At 48.0% G+C, this 25,770-nt stretch overlaps 1 protein-coding gene across 13 annotated transcripts in view; it reads right to left on the minus strand.

The window, feature by feature from the left end:
• The window catches only part of mask (multiple ankyrin repeats single KH domain), a 340,851-nt gene that overhangs the window by 201,808 nt on the left and 113,273 nt on the right, over window positions 1–25,770 (minus strand). For all 13 annotated transcript variants that reach the window (XM_075880102.1, XM_075880101.1, XM_075880092.1 and 10 more), the window contains exon 8: window positions 17,829–17,985. In XM_075880102.1, coding sequence (XP_075736217.1) covers window positions 17,829–17,985 — 157 coding nt within the window. The remainder of the gene's footprint in view (window positions 1–17,828; window positions 17,986–25,770) is intronic.

Below are 25,770 nucleotides of genomic sequence, written 5' to 3' on the forward strand. Positions count from 1 at the left end.
AATGCCGATGGCAATAGAATGACCGTATTCATTTTTTTTCCTTACTCGATTCCTAGGCGCATGCGATTTATGACCTCGCTTAACCGAAAAAAAGTGCACGTTAGATTCGAGTATTTACGGTAGTCGTCACCGCGGCCCACGAAATATCACTATCTCCACAGCTGAATACAGGGATTCCCGAAGTGGCAAGTTGGCTGCCAGGTGGTCAACAGCTAAGAGCAAGCGCTCCGCAACGCGGCACCTAACGCACTGATTACGCTCAAGCCAAGCAGTCACAGTTTAGACGTTTCGTTGAGCGGTACGAAAAAGCGTGCTAGTCCTCCCGTCAGCCATCATGACCACACATGCACACCAAAAGCGAGCAAGACGTGCACATGCGACACACATGCCAGAGCGCGTGGAACAGCTCTAGGCCATTTCCAGTCAGAAAACGAAACTAATTTGAGCCAGCGTGGTGGGCGTCGTGGAGCAGTGGAGACGGGCAAAGGGGTTGTGATCAAGAGAGGATAGCAGACTTGCGAGAGAGGGCAAGGTATTGCGATAAAGAGAGGGGAGAATGAGGCAGGAGGGCGACCTTGAAAACCAAAACACACGGGAAGGAGGCAGGTCGGGTAGCTTGCTTGAAAGGTCCGCGAAACTCGCACGTAGAAAAACTTGGAAAGAGTGCATGGCCGTCTGAATCGGTGCGCGCGGCGGTGTCCGAAGAATCGGCAGCCGTTGTCAAAAAAACGTTTCGTTGCGCCGGCTGGTTTGCGTGGCCTCACGAACGTCGATATTTCGCGATTCGTTCGGCGCAAATTAATAGCCGTTTTCGCGCTTCCGCGCGCACATGGAAGGCATGTTTAGCCAAGTGCGAAGTGAGCGATAACAAGTCCTAAACACGAAACTAATCACAAATTATCAGAGTCGGTGGGGTAGCGTACGCGCGTGCACTAGACGCAGACTATCGGATACAGTCGGTGGCTGACAATGTTGGCAAATGGTCTGGTCACTCCAGGTCGGCGACGCCAACGACAGTACCAGCGATCAAAAACAGGGTTGATGGCCGACCGGTCTTCGAAAGATCGGTGGCAGTGTGAAAACACGGGCCTCGTCTGGCGATGCGGGGTACTCAGGGTAGCGGGGGACAAAGGACAGAGGGGTGCGTACAAAAAGAGGTCGGGGAGAGCGGCAACTAGAGGGGCGCGGAGGCAGGGTCGGCGTTTAACAATAAGAATGTATGGGCACCTCGCCGATGCCTGATCAGTGGTCAAAGTTGGTTTCCCGGGAAGTCTGCAGATCGCTGACTCCGTTCGCTGTAACCGATCAGCAGCGTTCGGAGACGTTCGTTGTAAGTGCGATTTTTTGCCATTGAATCAATGTATATTTTGGCGGTCACGCGGATATTGTTCGCTTTAAGCAAAAGTTCATTTTAAAAAGGGGCCGTTATATGGGGGCTCAACTGTATAGCAGAATTAATAAAGGCACTTTTTTCGCAAAACATAGCTGGCGCTTCTCGTGTCTTAGCACGGACATCTTGGCGTCGTTTGACAGAACATAGAACAATCTTTCTTCTTCAATTTCCCAACAACGCGGTTAAGTACTGCCATTGGCTTTCTAAAAATACTGCGCCAAAAAGAGAGTCCCAACGCAATCTCTCATTTGTTATTTAGCACACATGACCTAAGCTCGGCATACGATTGGCAGATTTCCTTTCTCGTCGTCTCCTCGGCGCTCATCCGTGCTGTTGTCCGTGCACCATGTTTTCCTAGTGTGAGCGACTGAAGTGAAGACACATGGCTCGTAACAAGGTCCACACGAAAAAGGCATTCAATGCAAAAATGGTGAGACAGGCACTTATTCACAACATCTGCAAGCGGAGTGTAACGCAGCAGAACGCCGAAGTCGTCATGACTGCCGCCGCTGACAATGCCACCGAGATAAGCCAAGGCCTAACAATCCTGTTGTCGTCCGAAGATAGCGAAGGTCACGCGCAAAACGATATAAAATTTCTGCAGCGCGCAGAATTTGAAAGAGGGTAAAAAGCAGAAGAGAAACTACAGCAGCTGTCGTCCACCCCCGCCAAGGAAAGGAAGAGAGATCTATCGATTGACAACGACGATGCCGCATGTTGTAGTGACACTTATCCCGAAGGAGTACGGCCACTACCGTGGGTCCGGTCTTAGCGAGCCACAGGACACGCGTTCACTGTCGCCGTGGCGAGAACACGATACTGCTCAAGGTGGCAACACTTTATTGTCTGTGGACACCAAAACGCAGTACAGCCCGTTGCAAAGGCGCGGCGAGAAAGCAAATGGGCTTATCCACGCTACGGGCGAAAAGTACTACACAGGGTGCCACGAGCACGTCTCCGTGGTAAAAGTGATTCACGGAGACACCGGGACCAAAGCCCCGTCGCTCGGGTGAGGGCAAAGGTGCTTGCGTTGGCTTCGAAGAGATACGTGTTGGCGCAGTTTGACCACGCACTAAAACACCGTACCGCTCTTTGACCTAGCGTTCGAAAGGGGGGGTGACATAAGGTAAGTGTTCGCCGGGGGCGCAAGGCGCTGTTGGCGAAGACCGAACGAGCCCCAAACAAAGAGAGCCGATGGACGGAAAAGAAAAGCGTGCTTACCCCATGTCGTCCCCTGAGAGGTCTTTCCCGCTCCCGACGATGCATGCGCATGAAACCTCTCGGGAGACTCTGCGCGCGGCGCCACAGTCAACATCCGCTACCGGGTGAGAGGGGTTAAGGAGGCAAAACTGGTCTTTGGGACCAAAAAGTGACAAAAAGTTAATTTTTTAAAATTAACATATTTGGTTTCTGCAAGTATTTTTCTATCTCTCTGGAAATTTTCATGCACCAGGAAGAAGTAATTTTTTTTGTAATGTCACTGTAACTGTCCAGATTCTTGGTGCTGTTAACATGCAGAACCTGCAAAAAAAATGGGGAATTGACTTTGAGGCTTGTTTATAATTTGCCAGCACCTGTGTCTAAAGCTCTACTACCAATTTATGAGCGCCTTTATGAGGATTGCAAAACATGCGCACCATGATTGTTGCTTTTTGGAGAAACTGTGTGCTTTCAATTTTTTTCATCTTTCTCAAAAAAGTAAATTTGAGACTACTCAATTTTGAGGCCTCAATATCTCTGCAGCTAGGGAAAGTACAACAATATTTCTTTTTGCAGTAGAAACCTGTATGTGTGTAGAATGCAAGTATGGGAGCAGATAATTCACAGTGCATGCCTTTTTATTTAATTACTAATCGAAATCGCAACACAATTCCAACTGCTTTTGAAAATGGATAGTTCATTTTGCTGTAAACTAACCAATAAAGGCCTAAAAACAAAAACTCTTCCATACTTTCACTTCTAATTAAGCACTTTTTTTTTTCTATGGTGGCCTTAAACAATAGGGGGTGAACTTAAGTTATCTCAGGAACAAGGTGAGTTACAAGAAAACTAATTAAATATTTGAAATCAGCAGAAAAAACTGCATAACCCTGTGCAGTTTGATCAAGATCACTGAAGAAATAAACAAAAAATGTCTAAGACCAGTCTGCCCCCTTAAACGTCACTCCTTGCTCTCCCAGCGCGGCAGACAGCGGAGGAGGGGAGTCATGTCGGGACATGAAAACGGCACAAAAGCAGCGGGCTAGCCTCAATTCCCACATCCCCCTCTCCTAAATTTGCCCTTTACCGGTCCGCAAAAGCAGCCGGGCGTCACCCATGCAGTTAAAATTGACACTGCTATGAGCGACAGCTAACTTCAGCCCAGCCCTGTAACTGCTGCTAAAGAAATGATGAAAGGGAAAAAAACATTACTAACAAAATAAACACATGACACTATAAAAATAATTGCGAAAGGGAGCACAGGAAAGTAGGACTAATGTTCGTGGTGCTTGTTCGTGGTGCTTGGTCCACCGCGCGGAGGGGCGAAAGAGCGCGACAATGTCCGCTGGGTGCGATGCCAGAGTGCGAGGTCAGAGGGGGGCTCTCTGATGGCTCACTGCTGCTTTTGATTAGCCGCCAGTCCGATGAACATCGCCTCGGTGGTGGTTTGGAGGCCCCGAATGTCTCGATGAAGACAGGGGAACCCCACTGACAAGCCGGGCCTCACCGGGAATCAGAAAGGCTGAACCGGAATTGGCTGCGAGGCGCCCTAGCATTGGCCGGCAGCATATAGCTGCTGTCAGCTGGCCTCGCGCAACAGCCATCGTGGAAAAAGGCAGCAGGGCTTCTCGGCGACGACCGAGAGCAGGGCACAGTCGGACTGTCTGACTGCACTGGGTCAGGGCCCCGAGCACCTCTAGTATAGAGTGCCTTTTCTACATTCCCGTGGGCAGAAGCGCGCACATGGCAGGCTCCTGACATACGCTGCTCCGCCTCCTCTGCCTTGATATCTGCCTTGTTTTTCAACAAGGTACTCGGAATGCTCCGAGGAATCCCGGAGTCGTCCACCGACACTGGAACATTTCTCGCCCGCCTCAACATGCTGAATAGCTTTTAACTTCCTCGCAAAGTCAGGGGTCTTGCACTTCCTGACACTGGCCATAGCTACACGAGAAGACGACAATTCAAGGAGTCCACAATGGCTTTGCACACAATGCACACAAAAGAGAAATGCTGCACGTGCAGTGGTACGTAGGCATAGGTCGGCACATTGAGAGACTACTCACTCATACTCACTCACCACAATTTTTTCAGCCTTCACCCTCACTCACATTCATACTCACGTCTACTCTCACTCATAGGCCCTCACTCACGTTCATACTCACTCCTACTCACACTCATGAGTACTCACTCACGTTCAAACTCACTTCTACTCACACTGAAAGTACTCATTCACATTCATACTCACTCTTACTCATACTCATGAGTACTCACTCACGTTCATACTCACTTATACTCATACTCAGAGTACTCACTCATGTTCATACTCACTCCTACTCACACTAATGAGTACTCACTTGCGTTCAAACTTACGCCAACTCCCACTCTAGGCCCCCACTCACGTTCATACTCATGACTACTCACACAGATGAGTACTCATTTCATACTCACGACTACTCACACTTGTGAGTACTCACTCACGTTCATACTCACGCCAGCTAGCACTCATTGGCCCTCACTCACGTTCATACTCACGCCTACTCACACTCATTGTTCATGGCTCACGTTCATACTCATGACTACTCACACTCTTAGAGAAACACGGACTGCTGGGGGAGTTGGTAATTCATTTTAACTGAGGTGCGCGAAAAATTGAAGTACAAAAGGAAGACACCTCGAGACAGCGCACCGTGTCCCGGTGTCTCCTTTTTGTACTTCAATTTTTCGTGCACCTCAATTAAAACTCATATTTACTCACTCACCTTCATACTCACGCCTGCTCAAAATCACAGGCCCTCACTCACCTCCGCACTCACATAAGAATTCACCTTCATACTTACGCCTACCCATACTCAGGCGCACTCACCCACGTACTTTTACATTCACATACTCATCATTATCACAGCAGGACAAAGGCCTCTCCCCTGTTCCGCCAGTCAACTCTGTCCTTTGCTTGCTGTTGCCACTTCATACCCGCCAACTTCCTAATCTCACCTGCCCACCAAACTTTGTCTCCCCTTTTCCCGCTTTTCTTCTCTTGGAATCTACAAAATGACCGGCAGAAAACGAAAGTAATGAACAACAACCTCGAAAGAAAACAGCGCTTCGAGATAGGTGGCAGTGCACTTGAAGTTGGAAAAGGTATATACGTCTACTTAGGACAGGTAGTACCTGCGGAGCCGAGCCACGAGACTGAAGTAACTAGAAGAATAAGAATGGGGTGGAGAAGATTCGGCAAGCATTCTCAGCTCGTGGCTGGTAGATTATCACTATCCCCTCAAGACGAAGGTATATAACAGCTGCATCTTGCCGGTACTTACCTACTGAGCAGAAACCTGGAGGCTTACAAAGAGGGTTCAGCTTAAATTGAGGACGACGCAGAGAGCGATGGAAAGGAAAATAGTAGTTGTAACCTTAAGAATCAAGAAGAGAGCAGAGTGGATCAGGGAACAAACCGGGGTTAAGGATATCATAGTTGAAATCAAGAGGATGAAATGGTCATGGACCGGGCATGTAGCGCGTAGGCAGGATAACAGCTGGTCATTAAGCGTAACTGACCAGATTTCCAGAGAAAGCAAAGGGTTAGGGGGAGACAGTAAGTTAGGTGGGCAGATGAGATTATGAAGTTCGCGGGTACATAATGGCAGCAGCAAGCACAGGACTGAGTTGAGTGGCGGATCATGGAGAGGCCTTTGTCCTGCAGTGAACGTTGTCAGGCCGATGATGAATATTAACATTGAGGTAGCGTTACGTGTACACAGGTTACTCAATAAACACAATCGAGCTGAACAATTGTCCCTTTCTTTAAGGGTCGGTAGGTTCCACAAACAGGCAATGACTCAGCGCAATTACAACGCACCTGCACATTCATTTGTGTGCCATGACACGTAGGAGACGCTGAGACATCGTTCAGAATCTCAGTAATGTGTTACAAGCACTCAAAACGCGCTTTCGTAGGCTACGACACACGCGCACGAAATAGAGACGCTCTCGACAGCTTCAGTATACTACACGGCCGCCGCTATGATTACCCGCCAGAACCCACGACGTTGCCATGCCATCCGGCTCGGCCGCTTCGTTCATTCCACTGCCCCTAGCCCCTTCTGACTACACTAGCGGGACAGGCGGGCGCCGGGGCCTCGCCGCCACATCGGCGCCGCGGCCGCCCGGCCACTGGTAGGTGTTCTGTGGCTCGGCGCGACCGTGGAGACGGCGCTCCCCTCTCTGCCTCGCCTTCAGGTGGAATGCGTTGCGTACGGCAGTTTTGCATTTGAGAAATTGTGCGCATCTTCGGAGATGTTTTCCTTCCTCTGTGGGTCGCGCTCACGCAGATACTTCGTTGGCTCCGTGCCGGCACCGACGATTGAAGGGGGCCTTATTTATGGATCTGCGGACGCGGTTAACGTTCACTGGCAGTGTGCATACGCAGGGTTATCGCGGACAGCCGAATAAAACGATAATTAACTAGTTGCGTTATGTGAGTTTTTGTACTAGCCCACATTATGTGAATGATAGAATAAAATGTCAAGGATGATTGGGCGCTTATTGCACATTGTGTCTGCACTGTAAGGCATAATAAGCCGCCGAAAACTGAAGGGAGGGTAGAGATTGAAACGGCGATGCTAACAGGGTCCGATTACGCTATCGCATACTATACTATTGACGGCGAAGCTCAACTGTCCTCCAAGCTTTCTTTTTTTTTTTTCTTAATGGGGCGCTGAGAAAGCGAAGTTTGCACACAGCTTCACGCTTGAGAGGTCATGAGATCACTTGAGGTTTTCGTTCAAGGCAACCTTCACTTGAGGGATAAATAACGCAGAGATAGAAACTGCAAAATCGCTACGCACAATGTGCGTCGCGCACACAATGTGGTTTCTCTCGCGGGCCATTTCAGCGTTGTTTCTTTTTTTGTCGCTTGCGCAGTGCATTTCTTTTTTCTGAACCGGCTCACGCAGAGATTTTTGTTAAGGGGCTTCTCAAGACCTTGTTGTTTTACATGTATTATCAATTGATTTGATTGATTTGTGGGGTTTAACGTCCCGAAACCACGATATGATTATGAGAGACGCCGTAGTCGAGGGCTACGAAAATTTTGACCACCTGGGGTTCTTTAACGTGCACCCAAATCTGAGTACACGGGCCTACAACATTTCCGCCTCCATCGGAAATGCAGCCGCCACAGCCGGGATTCGATCCCGCGACCTGCGGGTCAGCAGCCGAGTACCTTAGCCACTAGACCACCGCGGCGGGGCTTACATGTATTATCAGCGGGTTGCGTAGACTGAAGGCGCAAGAGGTAAGTGCAGCAAGAACGGTAGCTATAGGGACAGGCAGTTCAAAGTTATTCAGCCTAGAAAATTCCAGTTACAATAAAATGGACGGCTACCCTCAACTCGAGTTTTGCGCGGTCATCTCGACCCCCCCCCCCCCCCATCTGATGTAGGATGGCTCCCCCATTTCCAAACTAACTGAAGGCTTTTACGTACAGTAAGCTTGCATGCCATAGTGCCCGTTATTTACAACATATTGAGGACGCCTTTGCGATGGTTACAAATATTTATCACACTCATAGTAACCCACTCATGTTCCTAATCGTTGCTACTCACACTCACAGCAACTCACTCACCTTCAAAGTCAAGTCTACTCACACTCATGAGTATTCACCCACGTTTGTACTTACTCCAACTCAGATTCATGAGCTCTCACTCAATCCTAATCACACTCATGAATACTCACTCACGTTCACACTAACGAATACTCACATTCATCAGTACTCACTCATGTTCAAACTCCTACTCACGTTCTCACTCACTTTCATTCTCTCTCCTTCTCACGCTCAGAGTGCTCACTCACGTTGATACTCACTTTTACTCTCACAAGCTCTCACTCATTCCTACTCACACTGATGAATACTCACTCACGTTCATACTCACGGATACTCACACTGATGAGTACTCACTCACGTTCAAATTCACATCTACTCACACTCATGAGTGCTCACTCACGTTCATACTCGCTCATAATCACACTCAAAGTACTCACTCACGTTCATACTCACTCTTACTCACACTCACAATACTCACTCACGTTCATACTCAATTCTACTCACGCTCAGAGTACTCACATTCATACTCACTCCTACTGACACTCATGAGCACCCACTCATGTTCATACTCACTTCTACTCACATTGAAAGTACTCATTCACGTCCATTCTCACTCCTACTCATACTCATAAGTACTCACTCACGTTCTACTCACTCCTACTCATACTCATCAGTACTCACTCATACTCACATTCACCACATTCAAATGAGTATGAATGAGTGTGAGTGAGTGTACTCATGAGTATGCCGAGCTATGTACGTAGGTGACGCGACAGCACTAGCAACTAAGCGTTCGCGAGACGATGGATACCTGCGAAGGCAACATCAAAAAGCAGGAACAAAAATTAAATAAAAGGTGAAAGGAGGAGGACGGCGGCTCCTTTGTGCCTGCTCTCCGAGCCGACGGGTATGCGGAGAAAGGATGAGACAAAGAGAAACGAAAAAAAAAAAAAGTTGTTCAGCAAGTTAGAGATTGTGCAGTTTGAGCCCTCTCGCCCTTACCCTTTTTCGAGTGTTTTGTGTTTTGGCGGAGGCGTGGTGCTGCACGGAGGTCGCTGGGTGCTGCTGCGAGTGCCAAAGCGCACTGTCCAACTCGCGTGCGGAGCCGCGCCCCACGCTGCGGAGATGTGGGGCGCGGCGAGTGCCAAAGCACACCTTCCAGTCCATGCGGCATTCGATTTATCAAAAAACAGGTAAAAATACTGTCTAACTTTTGGAATGGCTTTCCTTTTTTTTTTTTCCTTTCTCTCTCTCTCAGGCTTTCTCTGCATACCCATCAGCTCGGAGAGCAGGAACGAAGGAGCGGACTTCCTTCTTACGCCTTTTATTTTTTCTTGCTGTTTTGAGAGTTTTGGTCAGCCAACCACAGCTCTCGCCTTTTGCTGTTGCTCCCGTTGTTGCGTAGTGTGCATGGTGTGCAAAGCCGCTGCTGACTCCTTGAATTGTTCTCGTGTAGCTATGGGCAGCATCAAAATGTGCAAGACCTTAACTTTGCGACGAAGTTGAAGGCTATTTATTCAGCATGTTAAGGCGTGCGAGAGATGTTCGTCCGTTGCGGTCGACTTCGGGATAACAACATAGCACTCTGAGTACCTTGTTAAAAAACAAGGCAGCTATCAAGGCAAAGATGGCGAAGCAACGAACGTTGGGAGCCTGTTATATGCACCCTCCTGCCCACGGAATTGTAGAAAAGGCACCTCATGCCTGGTTTTTAGAAGTGCGCGTGAAGAACATTCCGGTAGATGGCCCAATACTGATGGCCAAGGCCAAATCGTTCGCCGCTGCATTCGGTGAAGACAACCTCACCGACGACACTGGTTGGCTTCACCGATTTAAGGGGGGACGCGGCCTTTGAAAACCGAAAAATCGCGAAAAAGTCGATTTTTGGCAAACCGCATATTCGGGCAGTATGTGTCATAAACTACCTTTTCTGTAAATATCAACGTCTAATTCGTCGCGAAACCATTTGAAATAAAGTTTAGAACATGCCGCGGCGGCCCTCGAGCGGCGCGCGAGCACTCAAAATACCCCAACTTGGCGTGATCGCAGTTTCTCGACCGCTTGACAGAGCGCCGCCATTTTGGTGTTGTTTTGTTTGTGAATTCTTGCTCTTTCTTTCCCCGCCACCTGCGTCGCCGGTGGCAGCGCAGGAGAGGAGCAAGCCGCTCATGATTTGAGGGCTCGCGAGAGCTTTCAAGTTTCCAGCGGCTGAGGCGCGCAGCTGGGATTGGGCGAAGCGCGCGCTCCCCAAGGACGCGGGGGAGCCCGCGACTGCCATTGGCTGCTGCGCGCGATGATGTAGCGCTCTTACGCATAATGCGGCCGATGTGGCCGCTCGTCTGGTGCTTCTCCGTCCGGCGTCTTTGTGTTCCGCTCGCTTCCGTGTATCGTTGCAGCCGTTCGCATACTCTCCACGTTTCAACTGTCTTCGAGACGATTTTCAACCGTCTATACGAGACCGTTGTTGTGTTCGCTCACGATGTGCCCAACGAAAAAGAAGACGCTACAATCGTTCGGTGCAAGGAAGCGAGCTATGAAGCTTGTCCGCGCGGCAAGGCTCTCCGCTCGCACGTGCGCCGACGGTGATCGCGCCGACGGTACCTGTGGGGCAGCTTCTGCTTCATTTACGCAAGAGAGTGGTCGCATCGACGAGCCTAGCAACGGGACTCCTGCTCCGCCGGTGCAAGAATTTGTCGTTACAAGTGCGCCTGGTGTCTCGTGCTCATCGACAGTGGCTTCCGCATCTTCTCTTTCAGAGGCCTCGAGTGCGATCGCGTCGTCAACTGTGCATTTGCGAACAAGTTTCCTGACGTGCGAGGAGAAAGAAGCGGCGGAATAACAACGCGCTGCTGTGCAAAGAGAACTTGGCGCTATGCCAGCGACGGAGCGGAAATTTCAGGCAATGGAGCGCGATCATGAAGCTGCCACCGCTACAAGTGAAGGCGAAAAATTTTTCCTTGTGCAAATGGATGCCCTAGACGACCTGCTATCTCGGACCCCGTGCCACCGGTGCACCGCGATTGGGATGAAGGTACGAGGAGGCACCCAACTTGGACTTGCTGCAAAGCTTGAGCTAGTATGCTTGCATTGTGGAGTAGTTTCAAGCTCATGGAGTTCATCTCGTCAGGATGACACAAAGGCCTTTGATGTGAATGTAAGAGCCATTATGGCAACAAAACAAATAGGCAAGGGACAAACAGCTCTCTCTCAACGACTTTTGGGCAGCGATGAACGTGTCCCATCGTGGCCTCCATCACAAGACCTTTCAGAAGCACCTGAAGAAATGCAGGGAACCGCAGACACAATGCATAAAAAATTTCTATGCAGAATCTGCTTCTGCTGTAAAAGCCACTTACAAAGAAATGGATCAATATTTCACCAGGGATATAACAGTTTGTTATGATGAAACATGGCACAAGCGTGGGCACACATCCCATATTGGAGTCGGGGCAATTATCGAATACCATACGGGCCTTATCTTGGACGCCGTTGTTCTGTCTAATCAGTGCCTTGGTTGCCAAGTAGGGCCAAAGCCTGGAGACGCAGACTATGCATGCTGGCTGGAGAATCATGTGTGCCAGAAAAACACCGACTCTAAATCAGGGAGAATGGAGGTTGAGGCAGCTATCATCCTCTTTTCACGCTCACTGTCGAAGCACAACCTCTGTTACACAACGCTCGTGTCTGATGGAGATAGTGCCACCTTCTCTGCCCTTGTACAAGAAAATGTTTATGGACTGGTCCCCATTTCAAAAGAGGAATGCCTGAACCACGTTACGAAGAGGGTGGGGACTGCACTTCGCAACCTTGTGCAGAAAAGTGACAAGGCTTTGGGAGGGAAGGGCAGGCTGACAAAGGCCCTCATCGACAAGTTGACAGATTATTATGGCTGGGCCCTACGGAACAATTCCGATGATGTGGCTGCAATGCGGCGGGCAGTGATGGCATCGTACCACCATGTGACGTCGACGGATGAGGAGCCGCACCACGACTTGTGCCCAGAGGGTGCAGACTCCTGGTGTCGTCACAATGTCAGCAAGATTACCGGTGTTCCACCTCCGAAGCATTCGTACAAGCTGCCATGCTATGTTGCAGATGCACTTCTACCCATTTATGAGAGGCTCTCACAGGCTCCTCTTCTGCAACGCTGCCTGGGAGCAAAGACGCAGAATGCATCAGAGTCCTTTCACTCTGTGCTGTGGTCCCTCATGCCCAAAGAGCAGCATGCGTCACTGATTGCTGTGGAGACAGCACTGCATGATGCAGTGCTAAGATACAATGCTGGCTGCTACAGGGCCACCCAAGAGCTAGCTTCATCAGTGGGGCTAACACCTGGCCACCTGGCCATTCAACGGCAGCCGAGAAAGATTCTCTGCGCTTAAAAAAGGCTAAGAAGCGATCCCTAGAGAAGATGGAAAGGCGGCAAAGAAAGAGAGTGCCAAAGGACACCTCCAGTTACGCTGCAGGTTCATTTTAGAACTGCCTATGTGCTCAAAACTTTCAAACGTCGTTTTCTCAAAATGACTTTTTTGGCTAGTGAGGCTGCTTATTCCAGCCATATCTCTGGAACCACTCATTGGATTTCCATAAGTCCTTTTTATTATGTACATGGATAAGTTTCTGAGGGGGTGACAAGCCCATTTTTTCAATATATTGTGTGTGTTATTTATTATATTTAATCAAAATTTGATTGATAATATCCTAATCACGAACACAAAGTTTGATGGTCTGCTAAAACTTTTCAGCAAGGAAATTCAAAAAAAAGGGCTCTGTTACCCCCTGAAGTATCAATCTGGGAATCATCATAGTTAATTTCACAGTTCCAACATCTTTTGAAAGTTCTCCAGGCCTGGAATAAGAGAACCATGTGCACTACCCTGATATTCTGCTGTAACTTGAAAACCAGTCAACATAACTTGATGAAATGTTGTAGTTCTTCTAATGCTTTTGCTATAAGTCTATCCTGAAAATTTCATTAAGATATCTCAATAAACAAAAAAGTTGGTATCCGATGGTAGCCTCCCCCCTTAAGCGGGTTACCGGAGCGGGGAATACGGTCCGCTTACGAGCAGTCTAAGCGGAGCGCAGTGCGTCGCTGCCATTTTTGCAAGCGGAAGGGCGACAACCCGCACGCCCTCTCTCGTGCGTGCAGCAACTTTGCTCATTTCAAGATGGCTTCCTCCGGAGACTGCACGCTTTCCGCGAGTGCTGCAGCTTCGCTAGGGCATTCTAGCCACCCTAGCTTTGCCGTCACCTGCCCAGTGCAAGCCGCAAAAACACAGTTTCAACGGTGAAAAATAAAAACGCCACCACCACACACGCGTAAAAAGCGCAAACAACACACAGTGAATGCTTGCAATGGATTTAGGACGGAACCTTGCTGGCTTTTGAGTGGCTACTATCAAGTCAGAGCTTGCTTTTTTGTCAAAAAAAATAGGCGGTTAATACATTGAAAGTGGATATCTAAATACTTCATGAAAAGATCATTTATACGTTATTGTTTTGCTTTGTATACATGAAAAAATTGTTTTTTATTTTGTTTACCGACGGTGAAAACGACCAGAGGGCACTGCAACTGCGAAAGGTCAGCTTCGCTGCCGGCAACGAATAACTAAAAAAGGAAAATCGGCCGCCACTCCGCTGCTGCTTCGCAGGTGCTCACGGAGTGCAGTGGACCACAAAAACGTCAAACTTATTAATAAAGTTTTGATTAAGAATCATAAATAACACTCAATATATTTAAAAAATGGGTTTGTCTACACCTCAGAAATTAGTTACATCGATAATAAAAGAGGGCTTATAAAATAGGATGAGTGGTTCTGCAGATACGGCTGGAACAAGCAGCCTCATTAGCCAAAAAAAGTAATCTTGAGAAAAGGACAGTTGAAAGTTTTGGGCACGTGAATCTAAAACAACCCTGCGGCATAACTGGAGGCGTCCTTTGGCACTCCCTTCCTTGGCCACCTTTCCGTCTTCTCTAAGGGTCTCTTAGCCTTTTTCAAGCGCAGTGAATTTTTCTCGGCTGCCCATGGAATGGCGAGGTCACGCTTCATTGCCTGAAATTCCCGCTCCGTCGCTGGCATAGCGCCGAGTTCTCTTTGAACAGCAGCTCGTTCTTGATCCGCCGCCTCTTTCTCTTCGCACGTCAGAAAGCGTGTTCGCAAGTGCACAGTTGACGACACGATCGCATTCTGGGAGGCCAATGAAAGAGAGGATGTGGAAGCCCCTGTCCATGACATACCTCGTGCACTTGCAACGTCAAAGTTTTGCACCAATGGAGCAGGAGTCCCGTGTCTAGACACATCGATGTAACCACTCTTGCGTAGATGAAGAAGCTGCTCCACATGTATTGTCGGCACAATCATCGTTTGCGCACATGCGAGCGGAGAGCCCCGCCATGCCGGCAACCTTCCTAGATCACTTCCTTGCACCGAACACTTGTTGCATCTTCCTTTTCGTTGGATGCATCAGGAGCGAATGCAACAACGGTCCCGCAAAGACAGTTGAAAATTGTCTGGTGAAGACGTTTGAAAATCGTTTTGTAAAAACGGTTGAAATGTGAGATTATGTGAACGGCTGCAACGATAGACGATAGCGAGCGAAACACTAAGAAAACGCCGGGGACGGAGTAGTAGCAGACGGCGGAGAGCTGCTTTATGTGCAAGAATATTACGTCATCGCGCGCATCGGCCAATCTCTGCTGCGAAAAACTTCAAAGCTCTCGCGAGCCCTCCAATCATGAGGAGCTTGCTCCTCTCCTGCGCTGCTGCCATCGCCACGGATGGCCGGATAAGAAAGTGCAAGACTTCACAAACAAAACAATACCAAAATGGTGGAGCTCTGTCAAGCGGTCGAGAAACTGAGATCTCACTAAGTTGGGCTATTTTGAGCGCTCCCGTGACACTTGAAGGCTGCGACGGCTTGTTGTAAACTTTATTTCAAATAGTTTCGTGATGCAGTAGATGTTGATATTTACAAAAAAGGGCTAAGAAAAAAATGGCAGTGTTCAAATTAATGAGGCTTTACTATAATAGAATAAGTACAGGCATTTCCAAAGGATAGTTCATACACTGACAGAGTGAAAACCACTTTGCTTGAATGTAGTCCGCATTTAAGGGGGGACGCAACTTTGGGATCGCGAAAAACGGCTAAAAAATCGATTTTTTGAATCTCAAGTTTTCAGTTTCTGGAACCCTTTTTCTATCTGGTTCCAGAATATCTACACTGAAAACCGCGCAGAAGTGCTTCGAAAAATTCGTTTCACCCACCTAGGTAGCAAAACTTTTTCTGGAAATGGCGAGAAAACGGCGATTTTCAAAAAATTATAGCTTCGCGATGCTTGGGCCGGGAGCCGGCTTCTTGGGCTCATCGGAAAGAGCATTTCTCCGTGTTTAACTTTCCCGCCTCAGCTGGCTCCTCCCTTTAACAACAAGCGAGCAAAAAGCAAATGTTTGAAGGTCGTTTTGAGGCCCTTGATTGGCCATGGCCGCCATGTTGCCTCAGCTCGCCTCGCCATTGGCCCGATGCTCGCTCCGGGAGATCGTCGTCTGCTGCTTGTGCGTCGCGAGGACATGGCTCTCGAAAATCGCCACTTCGTGATGTGTTCACGGCTTGATAATCACTTAAGATATAACTACGGTTTAGTTACGAGCAGTAAGCGGATGCGCGATCAGCTTACTACGAGCGGGAGTGCAGTCTACGAGCGCCGCGCGTCATCGGAGTCGTCTTTAGCCCTAACTCCGCCGACAGAAGACTGCGGCCAGGAACGACGTGCTAGCGCATTCGTGGCGACGTGCTTTTTCACAAGCAACGAAGCTGTAAGCGGCGGCACGATCTGATTACTACGAGTGGCCGCACCGGACGCTCGATCAGATTACTACGAGCGGCGCGCAGCGGTCTACAAGCGCGGCGTGTCATCGGAGTCGTCTTTAGCCCTAACTCCGCTGACAGCGAGACGGCGGGCAGGAACGACGCGCTAGCGCACTCTTGGCGACGTGCTTCTTCGCAGGAAATAAAGCACATCACTCGCTAGCTCCTCTGAACTACGTAACGGCATTTTAAGGATCGGCAGCGGACCGCATACTCAAGCTCGGCACCCCTCCCCCCTTCTCTGCCTAGGATTGCTCGGAGCAGTGGCCAGCAGTTTCACACGTCGTCATTCGAAAATGCGATGCCAAGTGCAGTGCGTGCCGATTTTTCGTCTTCGTAGTTACACATTTCGCGCATCGTCATCGAACGCCGCCGGCAAGTGCATTACGCGCCGGTTGCACTGTCCACGCGGCCGTGCACTCCACGGTCATATGGAGTGCTGTTAATAAGCTTTTGTGATGCAATTTAGACATGTGTGATGCGATTTATACGTGCTTGGAACTGTGCTTGGTATCGCCATGAACGTCTATGTCTATGAATGTTCTGAGGCAATGAAAGCCTTGTAGATTAGCGTTTCCGCGATCGGTTGTATGATGATGCGTTTGACGGCTAGAGCGGCAAAAGAGCACGTATGAATCAGGGGCAAAAATTTTTATAAGCCCGTTTTACGTCACTAAATATACTGCTAAAAATTCCTGTGCCACCAGTCTTCTGCCCATAACTTTGTTATTTGGAAAGCAGGCATAGGCTGTCATGGTGTGATCCATTTCTCTGATGCAATAAATCCCTCTCTAAATAAAGAAATGTTCAGTGAATACTTATAATCAAGAACTTAATTACGCTAATTTGAACTTCGGCACAAGAAATATGTGTAATCAATTCAGTATATGGTCTCATTCAATTACAATCTTTTCTGTCATGCCTATCACACCACTCCTTCATACAAAGAACTTGTTTTGAAATCCATACTTGTTCTTCGTAAAACATGAAAAGGAAATTATGGGGGGGAAAAAAAGGGCAACCAAGGCACACTGGTCAGAGACCAGATACCTGAAAAGTCAAATATCACAAGACAAACCTAAGATCCCAATCTTTAGGTGTTTTAGAGACGTAAAAAGAAGTTGAAACTTTAAACGCAGTTTTCTCAATATTGTTTTTTTGGCATTATACTCAGCTCGTGAAGCAGATATCTGGGCAACCACTTTACGGATTTTGATTCCGTTTATTTTGTAATGCTCCTTGAACTGTGCTTCAGGGGGCTGCGATCTTAGTTTTTCATTTTACTCCTTAAAGAATTTTTTATAGAGTTTCTTGTTTGTAGTGCAAGTGTGCTCATTGCAATGTCGCTGGAGAAAACGTTAACTACAAGTTTTAGTGTTGCAAATATATTATTTTGAGAACGCAGCCCCCTTCAACATACATTTGGCTGTGGATACAGCAATTACCAACCATTTTTGTCATTTTATAAATCCTCCAGCCCCTCCACGTGGTTCAATTGAAAAATAATTTGTCTCTCATAAGGTATTCGTGCTATCGCCTCGAAATTTTTGTGGATGCACGGTGAGGCCATTCTTAGTGTCTGTGGCAATTTTCGTCATCATCCTACCAGAAACAAGAAAGTTCATTCTTAAAGGCACGTCCCCCCTTAAGCAAAGATCGGCCATTCAGCAGTGGTATGACAGCAGACTGCCTCCCTGAACAGCTAGTTTTAGATTTGGGGGAACGGTCTGGCCACAACTCAACTGATGCAACCTTGCTTACCAGCGTTGATGAGGTACCGAAGAAGTTCCAGGTGTCCCTCCTGGGCAGCCTCCATGAGCGGAGTGCTGGCACCCAGCTCCAGCTGGGCACCTGCCTTGAGCAGGAAGTCTGCTACTTCCAGAAAGCCCCCACAGCAGGCCAGTGTGAGAGCAGTCTCCTGCAGCCACAATGAAGACAAAGAGCTCAATACGGCACAAATATTTCCTCACACTTCAACCAATGTACTAGAGTAAAGCACACATGGAACGAACATTTCCAGGAACGCATGAAATTCACCGCTTCCGACTGATACAGTAGAGCTGCAACTATGCCACTTTGAGTGGACCATGCAAAACCACAGTATAATAGATCCATTTCAAAGCAATCCCAGAAGAACAACAACAACCTCCCCCCCCCCCCCGCGGACATGTGAAGGACCATGGGAAAAGCGTGTACGTCGAGTGCCCCCACTGTTCTGCCGCCTGCTACTCGTGGCGCCTTAAGAACACCAAACGAAAATGATGTGTCACCCCATTTTGACTATTATAATACCCTAAATACATGTCTGAAAACACCTGCATGTATCTCGTTACATGAAATTCAAAATGAATGATGCAGTGAGTGTAGGTATTACCGAGCAGGTGTATACGAGATAAAGCAGTTAAGCAGCATGCGAGTTACCACGTGCCAATACATACAGTGTATACCACTTATAACATAACCAATTATAGTGCAGAACCACTCACAATGCGGCCTTTTTATACTCCCGTTTATCCTCCCATTGAACCCCATGTATATGCATACCGCTTATTGTGCAGTCCCCCAAGATGAAAGACCGGTTATAATGCGGTTGCCGGAAATTGTGACAAATGCGGTAGCGAGTACGCTTCTGAAAGGAAGCGCGCTGGGGGGCACCGCCAGGGAGCAAACAACGAGGTCGTCACGGAGGAGTACGACGGGGCTAGACTGCACCTGTGCGAAGCACTCGCGGGTGCAGTCTAGGTGCAGTCTAGCCCTGCCATGGGAGGAGGTGGGGACACGGAGTGAACGAACGAAGGGCGGAGGAAAGAAAAAGAAAATGAAAAAAGACCGCAGGACACTGCACAGGCTCGACGAGTAAGGGAGGAGGACGGTTGCCTCGGTGACTGATAAGCCTTTGCACCGGCACGACGCGGCTACAGCGTACTACGTCGCTAGCGTGGCTTTGGCCGCGCGCCACTCAATGTGGCACGTTCGATGCCATCCTTACCAACTGCCTGCGCTTAAGAGTTTCCTGGCGGTAAAGACGTCGTCGTTATCGAGCTTGCAACAAATATAGTGTTTGCTTCCTTGTCCGTAAATTGAAAACCTTTTATGGTTTTATGATGCGAGCTTTCACTCTTGCTGCCAGTGCGCTGTCATACGTAAGCTTGGTGAGTTGTCGTCGTTACTGATTTGCCGGCCACGAACGCAAACTTCGTATCATGCACGCTGTTCTTGGTTCACTACTAGAGCGATCTATTTGACGCCGAATCTTCATGTTTTAGACAAACGTTTCGCGACAACATACCAAACGGCAAGCTAGGCCTAATCGGCGCTGGTTGTGCTTCAATCAGTAGCGGTCACGTGAATCTAAGTGCGGTTTGGTACCAAATCAACGAAACTCTTTGCGGTGGCCACACTTGACGGGAAGGAATACATATCAATGAAAATGAGGGCAGCACCTGTAGAGCTCAAATAGTGGTTCGCAATTCGATTGCGATGTCTTAAGGGGGTGGACGGGTCTTTGGGACCGAAAAATCGCGAAAAAAGCTTTTTTTTTTTTCAATGGCTTTTTTGAATTCTGCAGGAATTTTTACATCTGCCTGCCGATTTTCAGACTCCAAAAAGCGATAATTTACTTGTTATATCACTACAAGGAGGACTCGCGAGCTTGATTTGCGCAGAATTTAACAAAAAAACACTTTTTTCGCGACGCAGAGCTACCGTTTGCCGAAAGGCATAGCCACGATCTTAGTCTTGTTTGAAAGCACATTTCTCCATCTTTCGATTCCCGCTCAAACAACCTTGCTGCGCTCATTGGTTGCCGAAAAAAAAGCAACCGAAAAAAGCAATGTACGCAACGCTACTGGTTGTTGAGTGCACGTGACCATGAGGTGGCTACTTCATTGGCTGATTGGGCTCGCATCGTCTGCTCGGCGCGTCAAAAACGCGTGAACAACGTGTTATGCCGCCATACCGCCTGTGCTTTGACAGCGTGCTCGCGATCGAAGTTGCTGCAATGCCGGGATCATCGTGTAAGTTTCACACCTGTCATAAACCTGCGATGTTCCCAAATTCGACGCATTGCCGGCACATCAATGATTGGAACATGCAGATGAACATTGCGCACATCGAGACTCCACGACCGCCATCTCGTCCCTTTCCCTTCTCCACCGAAGGCGAAAGAATTGCTGGGGCGCCCGAGATAGTCGACGGAGAGTTAGGCCTAGTGGGTCCGCCGGCCACCGACGCTTCGCAAAGCAGCGGCCGCATCCGCCGTGACACAGCCTTGCTAACGAAATCGGAGCTGCAGGTAAGGCATACTAAGGCCGATTCGAGGCTGCAGGGACGGGCATCGATGGCCGCGTCGAAGAGAAAATTTGAGTCTTTGAGGAACGACGCACCGGCCGGCGCCGCTCCCCCGCAGCAAAGCGAAGAGGAGGCAAGTTTTTTGATCGCCGATCTTGGCTGCATCGGTCAACTGCTCGATGCCATGAGATGTAAAATTTGCTACAGAAGCGTCTGTATTCACAGACAAGAGAGGCAATACGGCCTTGCCGTGAAGATGTGTGCGCGTTGCGTGAACTGTGGCGACATCGCGCAAGCGTGGAGCTCTCCGCGAGTGCATAACTGAATGCATTCAGTAATGCACTGCACTCTGTTATGTCCTACCAACTTGCCCAAGTTTCCACACTTCATACCTCCGTGAGTGGATGGCGCACAAAAAGTGAATTCGTTCACCACCAATATTCTCGCCGCTCGAGCCAGCAGCCTACAGGGAACCATCAAGCGGCTATGAATGATATATTTTTGACCATGAATATATCTCATCAAGCGGCTATGAATGATATATTTTTGACCATGAATATATCTCATCGCGAACTTCACAAAAAAATGTGGCACACATATGTGAAGCGAAAATTGACACCTGCAGCTAATCGCGCGGCCGAAAAGTGATGGGCAAGTGCGCGAGTGCAGTTCGCGAGCTGTACAAGGAGCTGCATATTGATTATGCTGACTGTATTGCAGTCTCGTACGACGGCTCCTGGATGACGCGCGGGCACTCGTCCCACATATGCGTGGGTGCAGTGATCGAGCTCTTCACTGGCCTACTGCTGGACTACGTGGTTTTGAGTACTATTGTGCCGGGTGTGAGCATGGACCGAAGGAAGACGACCCGGCATATCAGGCTTGGCGGGACACCCACATGTGACAAAAAAATAGTACAAAAAAAAAGCTGTCAAAATGGAAGTTCAGGCAGCAGTGCTCCTCTTTGAGAGGTCCCTAAAAAAAATGGCCTGAAATACACGACAATCTTGTCAGATGGTGACAGCCACACCTTTCTAGCTTTGCAAGAAGCGGATGTCTACGGCTTCATAAAAGTACAGAAGGAGGACTGCGTCAATTACGTCCAAAAGCGTATGGGCACTGCCCTACACAATTTAGTAGCAAGACAAAAAGGAGGTGACTGTGAAACCCTTGGAGGAATGGGAAAGCTCACCGGGGACCTCACCACAAAGTTGAGCTCTTATTACGGCTGGGCGCTTAAATCTCACAAAGGAGATGTTGACGCCATGCACAGAGCTGTGATGGCGACTCACTATCACGTCACTTATAATGATAATGAGACGAATCACAGCCTGTGTCCCACAGGCCCAGACTCTTGGTGCAGGCAGAACGCAGCTGCTGCCAAAGGGGAACCAGCTCCGAGGCACCATTACTATTTGCCTCAACATGTGCGCAAGGGTCTTCTGCCAGTATATGAGCACCTGTCTGGTAGAGGGCTTCTAGAAAGGCGCCAAAGAGGTAAAACCCAGAATAGCAATGAAAGCCTTCATTCCGTGATCTGGGCTTTGGCACCTAAGCAGCGCCATGCTTCACTGTTTGCGGTTGAAGCTGCAGTTGCGGAGGCAGTAATGAAATTCAACAGCGGCAACTTGAGAACGACAACAGGCATCCTTGGCGAACTCAAACTCAACCCCAGCCTGACCGAGAAGGACAGGTGACGAGTGGCTGACTCAAACCGCAAGCGTGCCTCGAGTGAAAAGCTCCAGCAAGCACTAAAGAAGCGCCACTGCAGTGCTAAGCACCAGTCAGACTATGTTCCTGGTGGATATTAGTATCTACTTTGTGACATATGCATTTTCTTACAGTTTTTTTGTGTATAAAGCGTGTGTTATCTTTTTTTGCCATTTTTCTCAAAATGTGAATTTATGACTCTGTTCAAGTTGAGGCCTCAATATCTCGGCAGCTATGGCAGCTAGAACAATAAATCTTTTTGCTATAGAAACCAGTATGTGTGTAGAATGGAAGTATGGAAATGGAATTCAGAAAACAAGCCTTTTCAATTAATTATTTATCAAATTTGTAATAGCATGCCAACTGCTTTTTCAGAGTGTAAAATTCAATCTGCCATAAAATAACTAAAAAAGTCAAATAAAATAAACTACTTCCAATATTTCAATCTTCCATCATTATTCTATGTTGCTATATCTTAAATGTTGCTTTTAATTCGGCACTTTTTTTCTAACGAGGCCTTATAAAATGGGGGTAGAACTTGCATTATCTTGGGAATGAGATGAGTTACAGAAAAAGTAATTGCACATTTGAAATGAGCAGAAAAAACTGCACAAGCCTGTGCAGTTTCATCAAGATCACTGAAGGAATAAGGAAAAAGTGTAGAAAAGGAGTCTGCCCTCTTAAGGGGAGATGCGGGTCGAAAAACCGAGATTTTTTTCGAAAAAGTCAAATTTGTGTTTTCTTGCGTTTTGTATTTCTCCAAGCCTTCTCCTTAATATATTAAAAAATCAAAGCTGAGAATCAGCTAGAAGTTATCGAAAAATACAATTAAAAAACTCACAGTGGCTTGTGAAAGTGCGAAGTTACCCGATTTTCACGCACGCGGCACTTCGCTCTACGGCATCGCCGGCTCTTGAAATTTCGCGGGCATGTAGGCCTAACCCTCTTCTCACAGAGCCCGCTTTGGCAAAGCGGCATTCACGCTAAAAATACAACAAAAAAAACGTTTTCCCACAGCATTCTAGTGTGGCGACTGGACCTTTGAAGTCACGTGGTATGATCGGAGCCCTGCCATTGATTGCTAGCATTCCGCCGCACAGCCGGATGCGAGCGCTTTCTTTGTTTTCCTGCTTTCGCCGAGGCATCGACGAACACAACCGCCGGAGTTAATATTTCCCCGCCATGGATGCCGCCGAGAAATGCTACTTTCGTTCACGGAAGTTCGTTACGCGGCACCTGTACGAGGGAAGGCACCCCAAACGCAACCAGTGAGCGCCGGCGAGAGGTCCGTCTGCTGCTAGGCCTAGCCGCGGCAGCAGCGACACACCCGATTTGGATTGTTCGAGCTTTATTCCTACTGTGGATGACTTCATCAGCGCTTCAGAGTGAAAGATAAAGATGTTCGACAACTAAAGCAAGTGTCAGACGAACGCGGAAGCACATTTATTTGTGAGACCGATGCGATGCAGAACCTCGTCAGTGGCGTAGTATGCTCAAACTGCGGGCAGTGCGAGCTGTCTATTTGAGTAATGGCAAGTAGATGATAAGGACTGGCATCGCTTTCGGAACTTTAGCGCCGAAATGACCCATGTGCTGCAACTGTTGTTTCGTCCACGTATGCGTCAAGCCACGTGTATCAGTCATGCAGTGGAAGCGAGGAGACGTCCGCCAGCAGCAGTGCACGGGACAGCTTCGCTGTGAGCGTGAAGTCTGTGGTCGCACCGCGTGCGATCGGCATCGGACACGAGCAGCTTGTGCGGGTTTTGTGCAATCATTGGTGTTAAAAAACCGGTGCGTCACAAGAACTGCCATTAGCAAAAAAAAAAAAAAAAGTGCATACCGCCGCCGAAACCATGAATGAGCCCAAGAGCAACGGCCCGTCGCCGCAGTACCGAAAAAAAAAAAAATGCTCGCCGGGAGGAGACAACTTGCAGAGGCTGTAAGGGTCCAATATCGAGTGCTTGGTTATTCTGAAACTGTCAACTTTTTCAAGATAGCTTTGCTGACATTCTCTGTGAATTTCATTCAGATTGGTTGAAGAGTATAGTATTAAACATGTTTTTGAACTTTCAAACTGCATTTTCTCAGTTCCTTATTTTTTGGCGTTTTTAGAGCTTGTGCACTATAATTTGTACGCTTTACGTAGTCGGATTCCAATGAAACTTGGCGTACTTAAAGTTTAACATGTCCTGAATTCAAATAAACAACTTTCAAACGTCTCCAAAGCATATTCAGCTGGATTATTTCAGAAGCTTGTTCCTTGAGTATGGTAAAACTCAAATTCAGCATTAGAATTTTTTTCTAGGCCAGCACACAAATGTTACACAATGTTTCTTTGCTTTATTGAATTCTGCAATTTATTAGGAGCAACATTGGCTATTTTTTAGAGCTTTCTTGTGCTTACTATTGTTGCCTAAGCTTGCACAAGAATGCATTGTTTTTACAAATGCATGGTCTGCAAACAATTAACTAAATGAGCCGTGAAAAATATAAAAGCAGATTTGAAAAGAGGAGCTCCAACTCTATTTTTCATTGAGCTGTCACAAATATCTCAAGAAAAAGTTTTTCGAGGAGCATCTCCCCTTAAATCGTGTGTGCGCCCATGAAATCGAATGATAGGCATCTTTCAACGCGTCTAACTCTGAACGTGGTTCAACATAGTTTCTATATAATGCGCATAACCAAGGTGGTCTAGTAGTCTACGAATTTCCGCGATGGTGCTTCGATTTGGTGCTTCAAGGTGCTTCAAGACCCCCCATTCTTCCGCGTTCATTTCATTGGCAATGCGTGTCTTTGGACGTTAAATTTTTTTAACATTCAGAAATTTAAATGCTAGCAAGCACGCGTCACACATTCCACTTTTCGGACACGCGAAGCTGCATGTTCAACACGTTTTGTGTAAGTGCGGCCCTTGAAAAAGGATGTTTCGGTTATAGTGCAGTACAGCTTATAGTACAGATATTCGAGACTACCGCGACTTGCGTTATAAGCGGCTTATACTGTAGTCAAGACGTGCTATTGCGAGCAATGTGGGCTGGAACACCAAATTCATAAGTATTCAACAATTACTTGCTGGCAATTATTTGTCTGTGATTGGGTTTAACCAAACTGCAGAGAGGTGTTGTCGTATTTACTCGCGTAATCCTCACACTCGCATAATTCTCGCATTTCCCACATCGCCCAAGGAAAATAGGTTTTTTTTTTTTCTCGTGTAATTATCGCAACCCCGAAAATTGCCGCAATAATGTCGTCTGCTCGTTCCAGCCACTGATGATGATAGTGTACGCCATCTGGCGCTATCTCTTAAGCATCAAGCGTACTATTGCACGGAGATTCAATCCAATCCAAGCCAAGCTGAAGTGGCCAGTGCATGTTGCGGCGTGTTTTGTTTGTTGTGTCGGTAATCAAGGCACATTATGGGGCGATACTGAAGCTACAGGGCTGCTTTCAAGTTGAAAGTTAAAAGCACCCGGCATCGTTAGACGAGGCCCGTGTTTTCCACCGATCTTTCGAAGACCGGTCCGCCATCTCCCCTGTTTTTGATTTCTGGTACTGTCGTTGGCAGAGCTGGCCACCGTCTCTATCCTATTGTCTGCGTCTAGCGCACGCAGTACGCTACCCCACCAATTCTGAAAATTCGCGATTCGTTTCGTTTTTAGGACCTGTTCTCGCTCACTTTGCACTCGGCTCAACATGCCCTCCC

Source organism: Rhipicephalus microplus, chromosome X (genome assembly GCF_043290135.1).
Source record: "Rhipicephalus microplus isolate Deutch F79 chromosome X, USDA_Rmic, whole genome shotgun sequence".
NCBI lineage: Eukaryota > Metazoa > Arthropoda > Arachnida > Ixodida > Ixodidae > Rhipicephalus > Rhipicephalus microplus.